The 10,069-nt window shown below is 35.6% G+C and overlaps 1 protein-coding gene across 1 annotated transcript; it reads right to left on the bottom strand.

The window, feature by feature from the left end:
- Nucleotides 1-7,719: 7,719 nt before the first annotated feature.
- On the bottom strand, nt 7,720-9,353 carry LOC116168751 (structural maintenance of chromosomes protein 4-like). The gene is made up of 5 exons (XM_031484727.1): nt 9,106-9,353; nt 8,893-9,057; nt 8,593-8,840; nt 8,123-8,306; nt 7,720-8,075 (listed from the first exon to the last, which is right to left on the bottom strand). Exons 3-5 carry the CDS (start codon nt 8,820-8,822, stop codon nt 7,785-7,787), a joined length of 705 nt encoding a protein of 234 aa, XP_031340587.1. The 5' UTR covers nt 8,823-8,840; nt 8,893-9,057; nt 9,106-9,353; the 3' UTR covers nt 7,720-7,784.
- Between the last annotated feature and the right edge of the window lie 716 nt (nt 9,354-10,069).

Below are 10,069 nucleotides of genomic sequence, written 5' to 3'. Positions count from 1 at the left end.
TGCTTAGTAAAAGAAGGCTTTTATATAAAACCATAAACGGAATTCCACCTACGTCTAATTCGGATGTATCAATTCAATTCGGTTAATGTGATAAATGTGACAAGAAGGTTACGTATTGTATTAATGACATTGCAGATTATTTTAGCTCTAATTACACCTAGAAATCATAAAAAAGTTAAGTTTTAGAAGGCGGATAACGAATTTCGAGGACAGATTTAAAACAAAGATGCCTACGCGAATGATTTTTTTTATTATTTCGATCGGACCATGACTTATGGTCAACTTAAAAATAAACTTACTATAATTTGTAAACTTTACCGTTACGCAATCTATTACTCGTATCGCAACGCGAAACTTTTGTGCCTACTTAAACAATGCTGTTAAATTTAATTTCGGGCGATGTAGTGACGTTTAGAAATTCGCTAGGTAGTTTGATCCAAAGAAGCGCTGTTCTGAAGGATCCTCCCTAATATTTACCCCTCAAGAAAACTCGCATCCAGATAAATTTTCTCTCTGAACGATTCTCCCTCAGAAAATGCGCCACTCGAAAATTCGCTTTTAAACCTCCATACCCCTGATATTTTGCCCCTATAAGGTTTACAGCCGGAAGATTCGCCCTCTGAAGATTTTTTGCCTCCAAGGAAAACTCCCCTCCATCGAAATACTCATTCGCCCGCGATCTTTCTTTATGGTAAATGCACGTTCAGGAAAGCTCAACCCCAAAAGATTTACTGGGTTTTAAGATTTCTTTCTGTTTCTGTATCAAAACTCGTCCCGAAAAGTTCATCTTCAAGAAAAATCACTTGCAGATAAATTTGCGTTATGAAAGATTCTCCTTATGCATTTGTTGTCCAATGTGAGTTGTGCTTAAGTGGTGGGGGTTAAAAATGTACCTACAAAAAGGGAATTTTTGCGGTTTACATTATATCTTATAAATGAGTGACAATATCGAAAACATTCCGATTATAATAGTTTTAGGGCGTTACCTAAATGAGACCAAACGCATATTTTCCGGACGGACCCGTTTAAAATCTGAAGAAGTGTTACTATTTACACCCTGATTTACACTATATTAAACATAGTACGATATCACTATTTGCATTAATATTGATACACAATCCTTGAACAATAAGTCTTTCAAAATAACAAAATTTATAGAGTATGGGTACCATTTGGCTAAAAGTATGAAGAAAAGGGAAAAGAATAGGTAGATAGACAAATTTGACAGACGTCGGCGTTTAATTGTCGTTGGGCCACTCGGCTTCGCAAAGTCTGTTATTTCCGATACGAAGTCCATCACTCGGCTCTTCAAAGTCTGTAATTTCCGTCGCTGCATATATGAAGTCCAGGTCTTGGGGAACATCTGGTTCGTGAATTACATCTGGTTGGAGTAGAGGGAATACAAGAGTTTTCCTTACCGTAGGCACACACCATTCAACACTTAATCCCAGCCTTTCGACATCCGCAATCGCCTGAACACCCCGGTTGCATTTTCAGAAAATTGTGGAAAGAAGAGCTGGTTCGTTGGGAGTAAAAATGGCGTCAAAACCAAACTTTGAGGCCTGCCATCCCCAGAGGATCCATCCATGTTTGTATTTGTAGGTAAGTTCTCAAGCAATGTTTGCGGGCTCCTTCGAATGCTAGTGGTAGGGATGCCAAGTTGATTTGGATTTTACGAGGTCTTTGGAAAACAGATCAAATCTCAATTTATGTATAGTATCACCGCCATAAACTCGGTACCGATATACCTCAGGAGTAGAGTGTCTTTTGTTTTCTTTTGGTAGTCACCGTATTTTGTGATGATTAATTGGAATGTATCACCATTCTTTCACACAATCTGGTGGAGCACAGATTCATCATCGATGAGAAAAGGTGATCATTCCAAATTTACCTCATACCTGTTGCTGTAGATGCGACTTCATACACACTCTCGCGACGTACCCTGTCTTATTGCACTTAGTGCAAGACACACTACTCGAATCACTGCGGCAGTCTTTCGCGACGTGATTGTCTCACCTACACCGCAGGCATAGACCATCTAGACCTAGTTCACCATAATTTACTCGGATGCATGCATACTTCGTGTACTACTCCGGCTTCATTTATTACTGAAATTGGTCGAAGAATCTCGAGATTCATGACCGTTGGAATGCCTCGGCCTGCTCTTGGCTCACTTTGATATTTGGATGTCGACGCCGGTGCCATTACATTGATGGAGGTATTCGGTGCTGAATTGGTTGCACTCGATGAAGGTGGTGCATTGACCTTGACGCTGCGGCTATCTGCTCTGGCTGCCTCAAGCGCGATCGCTTTTTGAACAATATTGGTATTTGGTATTCTTAGATTAGTATATTAAAGGGTTAGTATACCCAAAATAAAAAAAATTGTAGAAGAGAATCTAAGAACAAAATTTCAAACCGGAGTTTTCTACGATGAGTAGTTTTCAAATTATTAACGATGAAAGTTTGAAAGACAGAACATGTGACGTCATCCCGACATCGTGGGTGCGGTGGCACGGGTCCAAGCAGTCCGAACGCGTCAGTTCTTTCATATTCTATTTCGATTTCCTTTGAAAAAAAAACAAGAAAACCTTACTGAAGTATCATCCGAACATATATCCTCATATATTTGTTAAATTTCTGTACCCAGCTCACAGTGGATACCTATGCTTTCAGTGTTATTGGTTCCATTTGATTCAGTTCTTCTGTTTGATTGTGGCATATGTTTGATGTTGAACTGGTTTCTCCACTACGAAATTGATCGTTTACCCACAATAAGCAATCAGACACAATCTTACTTTCTTAGATAATAATGAGTTGACTGACGTTTAATAGCTTTATTAGGACCTTTGTTGCCTGTGAGATGTAAAGAAGGGATTGAAGTATTGTCAGCCTTCTCAAAACTTTATGCTGAGGCACAGGGTCCTTTCCTTCTTGTATCTTCTAAAAAAAATATTATCTTTAAAGTGGACACTGCAAACGACGTGACTATGTTATGATTCAGCGGCTTTTTCTACTTTTCCAGACGTTGTTTTGACACTGCTCCTTCTTTTCTCGGGGAAAATATGCAATGTAACATTGGCATTTTTCAAATTATTGTTGCAGCGGAAAACACAAAGTTAAGCATTTTTGAAAATAATGCAGATCACTGAGTACCAGTCTCAAATTAACACGTCAAACGTCATAGAATCCATATATTGCTATAGCGCGTCACCGACCCATTTGTCGGGATGACGTCACAACGACCGTTTTTTACATTCGACACCTTGCCATTTAATAACGAAACGGCGTAGCGACTTGCGGTTTTCACCGTTACTCTTAGATATTTTTAATCTATCTTTAGTCGAAAACATGAAATTTGGGTATACTGCCCCTTTAAGTGCTCTGTAATCTAAGTAGGTATCTCTTATATCTCTTATAAATTGTGCTCTGTCGCATTCGCACTTCATTAGAAATTGGCAGGATTTGAGACCTTTCTGTAGATCTGCTACGTATTCAGCAATTTTTTGGTTTGCCCCTTGCACGGTCGATAGAGAAAAATGCTGCGACACTAGCATATACTTCTCCGGCGATAAATGCTTTTCTCGTTACTAACTCTTCATTAGACAGGTCAGGCCGTTGCACTAAGAGTAAATAATGCCTTAAGGACTTCATAGTAAACAGCTCCAATAGATCGCCAAGGGGACCTTGTTTGGATTTTTCTTTATCCCCGTAAACTTCCCTCAGCCTAAGATAATTTTCTAAATGCGCGTGGTATACCCGAAAGTCTTTCTATTTTTCATCGAATATTTCGAAAGGAGGAATATTTAAAGATGACAGCGGTAGTTGAACATCCGTCTCGGCTGTCGTTAACATGGTGAATTAATGCACTATATTTATCGAATTAAAATACGGACACCCACACGTTCAAATGCAATAAAAACACTTCCAGCATTTGCACACGATTTGCAAAAACAAAAGTAAAAGGTTTGCCTCGTCATTCAAATGTAAGTGGGATCTGATTAGCTTTTTGGAGGAATAGCCACACCGGCGCCGGTGGCCATTTTCAAACGTTACCCGGGTTAATTTTATTTCCCTGTTAATGTAGTGTGAAGTTAGCCTACAACCTGGGAAGTAAGTGCACTACGGTTGTAAAGCAAAAGCAGTATTTGTAGACTTATAAATAAACTTGTAACAAATATAGCAAAGGGAACGGAGTTATCATGCACACAGAGACGGACGGACAGAATCACAGAAAGTGCAAATGACCAAAATGAATTAGTCTCTTGATCATTATCTACCCATTACTAAAAACAGAATTGAAAAATCTGAAACCATTCGCGAGATATCATATAGGTATACAAACGGACGCATGGACGGGCAGAAAAGATTGCTGTTGTGAGTAGGTACCGGGTGACCCAATAAGACTGTTCCTCGCCCATATCTCGAGAACCGTTCGTCGTATGACTTCAAGGTCAAAAATTTATTGGGTAAATCGGTTATGAAGAATCGCTGGAAAATATTTTCAAGTTCTAAATATTACCACCAGAGGGCGTAACTGCCATCTTAAATTTTAAAATTGCATTTTCTTTAAATTTCGCATAATAAACTAAACATTCTTTTTTCGCATTTTTAAAGAGAACCTTTTTATCTATCATTTTCGTAAAAAAAAATATTAAAGGCTTCTTGGTTAGAAATCGGCATTTTACAAAAGATTACAAATTCAAAAAACTACACTTTCTGAATGTAGACACAGCAGATTAATTTACAAATTACGGCTGTTATTATTTTATAATGCATCCTGTTTCATTTGTTTAATTTTCTAAGGCATACCTAAAAGTGTAGGGTGCTTTTCTTTCGCGCCATAGACAAATACCGGAAATACGTAAAAAGTAAATTAAGTTAAGCATTTTTATTAATTAATTAATTAATCTCATTTTCCCAATATTTAAGGTTAGGAACGAGATTTTGAAAATCGGTTTTCACTGGCCTCTTTGGATGTTATTTCCCTACTTTTTTATAAAGAAAAAGTCATATCATTCCATTTGATTTTTTTTAAGATTTTGTACCATAGTGTCAAAACTAGCCCCCTGGCGGAGAAGGATTCAACTAAATTAACTATATGTTGGTTGATTCTCATTACCCAAGGAATGTTCTTTTCAACCATACCAAATTTGTTAAAATCGGTCAAACATTATGGTTACTCTTTGGTCAAACGATTAAGAAGTTAAAGCAGATTATTGCAAAAACAAATTAAACGCTCCACACCATCTTTGTTTTTGAAATAACTGAGTTTTTGTTTTTACGAAAATGATAGATAAACTGGTTCTCTTTAAAAATCGGAAAACAATTTTTTTAGTTTATTATGCAAAATTTATAGAAAATGCAATTTAAAAATGTAAGATGCCAGTTACGCCCTCTGTTGGTGGTCATTTTTGGAACTTGAAAATATTTTCCAGTGATTCTTCATGACCGATTTACCCAATAATTTTTTTTACCCCTAAGTCATATGACGAACGGTTCTCGAGATATGGCCGAGGAACAGTCTTATTGGGTCACCCGGTACACTATTATTAACAAAAATGAAAAATAATAAATATGGCCAAGGGCATCGCCTGAGTATGTGAGTTTCACGAGTCTGTTCAAAGTTGTCCGATGAGACTGTCAACCTATAAATTAACAAACGTCAATGGGCAGGTTCGACATTTTTTATTTTAACTGAAATCGAGATTTTGTTATTAAAAAAACGATCAGAAAAAATTGGGTGAAATATTAATATTTACGTCCGCTGTAAGCACTTTAAAATCAAGGGTCGGCGCGAAGCAAGAAAACGTAGGTATCTGTGCGCGAGACTACCCCGCGTGACGTCAGTAGCCAGAAACATTTGCCGCCGTACTGGCACAGTATACGAATGTATACACACAGTGTGTCCCCGGATGGACTCAACAAGAGGGAAAAAAATTTTAATTTTAACTTTACGCAAAAATGTCATTCTTTATAAAAATTTTTGCTTGATTCAAAACCACCTATTCTGAAATAAAAATCTAGATGTTCCTTTTAGCAGCTGAGAAAATTACAAAAAACGCAAAATCTACAGCGGAAATTTTTCTAAGTTGCATGTTTTTGATTAAATCAGACTATCATTGTATCTTCCATGGCAACCTGATAAGCAAATCAGGTTAAAAAAGACACCTTAGAGCTTAAGAGGAACATTTTATTTTATTCAATGTGGTATCCTCCAACCTCTTGTTCAGTCCATCCGGGGGGACACTGTATACAGGGTGGTGAGTTGCGTAACGCATCATAGGAATTTCAATGTAAAATAGCATGCGATTATTGGCTCCCCAAATTATTTTAGAGCAAAAATGTATTAAGGTTTTTTGTAGAAAAATTTTTTTTACGTCAATCAACCGTAATTTTTGCATAATAAAGACGGAAAATTTGAAAAATAAAACTCCCATCTTTTTAATAATCTGTAATGCCATGGAATTTTATAATAAAAAAACTACGCCAATATCCGTCATGCCATGGAATGTCTGCTATAAAACAAATCAATTTATATCAAAAAGTATTATATTTAAAACAGCGAATTCAACATAAAGAAAGACCAAATTACTAAAAACGGTTTCCTAATATAACAATTTACAATAAATGTTCGAATAAGTCGCCATTAACTGCAAGACAGTAACCAAGTCTATCATAAAATCCATTTCGAACTGCTGTAAATTGATAACTGAATATCTTTTTGTTTTAGAAAATTCCATGGCATCGCAGATTATTGAAAAAAATGCGGGTTTTATTTTTCCAATTTTCCGTCTTTATATGAAAAACAGTCATTATAATAAAAACCTGAAAAAATTGACTTTTATTCACTCGGAATTTGGCCCCAATATGGCGTCCTTAAAATATTAGCATGCCTTTAAGGAACACCCTGTATATGACTAAGTAGATAAGAAAAGTTATTTTATATAAGATTTCTTGTCAAAAGTTAAGAAAATCGGATCTCAAAGCCTTCCCTATACATTTGTAAATGTATGGGGAAGGCTTTGAAATCCAATTTTCTTAATCTTTGATATCACTTAATCCCATTTAGAGGAATGATGGATCATGTTCAAAAATAGGATTTTCTATATAATCACAGGACACCTATCATGCGACTATACAGGGTGTTAAGTATGAACAAAAAATAGGGTGCACTTTTTCCAAATAAACCAAGAGTACACTGTGTTTCGTTTAGGAACCACCCTCTAAAAGTGGTGAAATTTGCATTTCTTCTTTAATTTTTTTCTCAGCAACCATAAGAGTTACAAAGATTGGTGGCACGTCTTTGAATAGGTTTTGGGATATGCCCTTTCCGATTTTGCAAACTCCTCTGCAATTGGAAAGTCAGTCAAACAACTAATGTCTATCCTGGTCTCTCAATAGAAGATTAGCTTTTCTTATGGCTCAATTTATGATACGGAAGAGTACCTATCACATCCTCCTTAACAGATAGATGCATAAATACAGAGAGTATGAAGCTAACTTCAAAATGACCAAATCACTATCTGAATCCTAACCACATTTCAAACAAAATTTGTAAGAATTACAGAATATTCACAAATGTCAATGACCATGGAAGATAGTCGTAATAAACTAAACACATACCTACAACGTTTAGACATGATTAAAACACTCCTTTGCAGAAAAAATGAACCACTACATTCTTTATCAGTGCTAAGAAAGAAAAACTTTTCCTAGAAGTAATTAACACTGTTCTATTAGAAAAATATAAAAATCTTTACATTATTAAAATTCGATAATAAATTATTCATCAACTTCCATTTGTGACCCATTGATTTCAATTTCATTTGGTTCATTTTCAACTTCCTTGTCTTCGGAAGCAACTCCTTGTGGTGTTTCGATTATATCATCATTACCATTTTGCTGTGGTTCTGGAATCATGGCGGTTTGCTTCGGTTTATCATACACTCTTGGATTAATAGTAATTGACTTAGTGCAGTTAAAGGTTTTGTATATACCAATTAGATGATCGGACAGCTCAAACATATTGGATCTTAGGGAGATGATAACAAATTGCGCATTTTTTGTTCGTTCCTAGTAATTGAGAAATGTAATTTCATTTACATGATTCTATTACTTACTTTAATATAATTTGCCACAATGGAAACATTCTTAAAATCCAGAGCTGCATCAATTTCGTCCATCACGTATAAGGGAGACGGTTTATAATAATGCAAAGCGAATACTAATGCCAATGAAGATAACGTCTTTTCGCCGCCGGATAAATTTGATATATTTTTCCACGATTTCTTCGGTGGACGTACACTAAAATGACATATTTACAGTAACTAATGTATTTATATTACTGAAATCAGTTTCAAGTGGGCGGGGCCAAAGCTATAAGGTGATCATATTTATAACACCGAGTCCTTAAAAATAAAAAATACAAGCATCCAAAATGCCATTGTGTAGACACACATATTCAAAAAAGTTAGCAGCTCTGTAAAAAAGAACTCCAAACCCCAATACTCCATAAAAATAACCAGTAAAACCAGTAGGGCGTTTAAGGCAGCAACTACCCTACCACACCAGACAATAAGTGACTACTCACTTGAATTGAATACCTTCCGTAAATGGATCAAATGTATCAACATATTCAAAATCGGCGTCTCCTCCTAAAGTAATCATTTGATACATCTCCTTCAATTTTAATCGAATAATATTATATCCGGTTGCAAACTCCTCCTTCCTTTTCTGTCTAACATTATCTAACGCCTCTTTAACTTTAGCCTTCTTTTGAGAAAGTTCATCTAATTCTTTTGATCTTTCAATAAATATCATTTGTTTCTTTCGATACTCCTACAATTAAAAACAGATAAAATACTTCAATAGGATCAGTAGTTGAAATTACTGTTATTGCGTTTAGATTAGGTTTTGCACTTTTAATTTGATTCTCTTGGAATGTCAATTGTCGCTGTATATTCCCAATGTTTTTCTCTTTTAGCTCATCTTGCGTAAACTCCTTCAATTCCTCTGTGGCTTGGTCGGGTATCTCTTGAAGCTTCAAATGAGCCAACTGCAAAGCAAAACATTGCGCAACAATCATAATTTAGCACTAACTCACCTTCGACCTATAACCGTGAATCTGTCCCTTATGCTCATTAATCTGTGCGTTGTACGTTTTGCACTTCTGATCAACTTCGATTTTGTCCGATTTTATTTTGTTCTCCTCTTTTGCAAGGTCGGAAACGGCTTTCTTTAAATCTGTATTTCGGAAAAATATAGAAATCACACACCTATCACACTTTTGCCAGTCTTCTACATTCAGGAACTAATGCTACTTTATTAGAAGCAAATTTTGCTTTGCTTATGCGCACAAAATTATCTGATGGTTTTAGTCAAAATTTCATTTAAATATACTGACTTGAAATTTTATGGATAAGCTTTTGTTAATATTCCTTTTTTTCCTCCACTGTACAACAATTTCTTCAAGGTGTGTAGCTACCTAAGTTTATGTTACGAGTTTATTCAGAATGTATACAAGGTCGCTGATAAGTGTGGAAACTGTTGATTATTGGAGAAAATATACAAAATATCGAAAAAAGTTTTATAAGAAAATTTTAGGGTTCTTAAATGCCTACTAGACAGTAATAATTTTAATTATACAGGGTTGGTCACCAAAATTCCATTTTTTTAAATGAAACATCCTATATATTATTCTATAATTCAATTCTTCTCTCAATTTTAAGCAAATTTGTGAGAGGCATAATGTACAATGTAAAATTGACTAATTGAGACAAGAATTATATTTAAAAAATGCAATATTGGCGTGCCACGTCTCTATGACCAGCCCTGTATAATTGTGAGCGTGATTTTCGCAATGATTTAAAGTTTAAACATTGGCCAACAATTATGAAATGGGTTAGAAGTTTTCGAACCACGAACAAAATTATGATGAAAAAACATTAGGTGGTACACGAACAGCCAACGTTGATGTGACAGCAAAAATCATGCATCCACTGAGTCATTATTTTTAGCTTGCGAATCGTAGGTAAACACACGTTGTTCTACAGTCCATGGCTCCATTG

Source organism: Photinus pyralis, unplaced genomic scaffold (assembly GCF_008802855.1).
Source record: "Photinus pyralis isolate 1611_PpyrPB1 unplaced genomic scaffold, Ppyr1.3 Ppyr1.4_LG4, whole genome shotgun sequence".
Lineage (NCBI taxonomy): Eukaryota > Metazoa > Arthropoda > Insecta > Coleoptera > Lampyridae > Photinus > Photinus pyralis.
Note: the sequence above shows the minus strand (reverse complement) of the source record. Positions and strands in the feature narration are given on the sequence as shown.

Coding starts and splice junctions, on each gene's coding strand:
- LOC116168751 (XM_031484727.1), bottom strand. CDS start 8,822: ATGATATTTATTGAAAGATCAAAAGAATTAGATGAACTTTCTCAAAAG. Junction 8,307..8,592: donor ACGGAAGGTATTCAATTCAA/GTGAGTAGTCAC, acceptor ATGTCATTTTAG/TGTACGTCCACCGAAGAAAT. Junction 8,076..8,122: donor TTGTGGCAAATTATATTAAA/GTAAGTAATAGA, acceptor CTCAATTACTAG/GAACGAACAAAAAATGCGCA.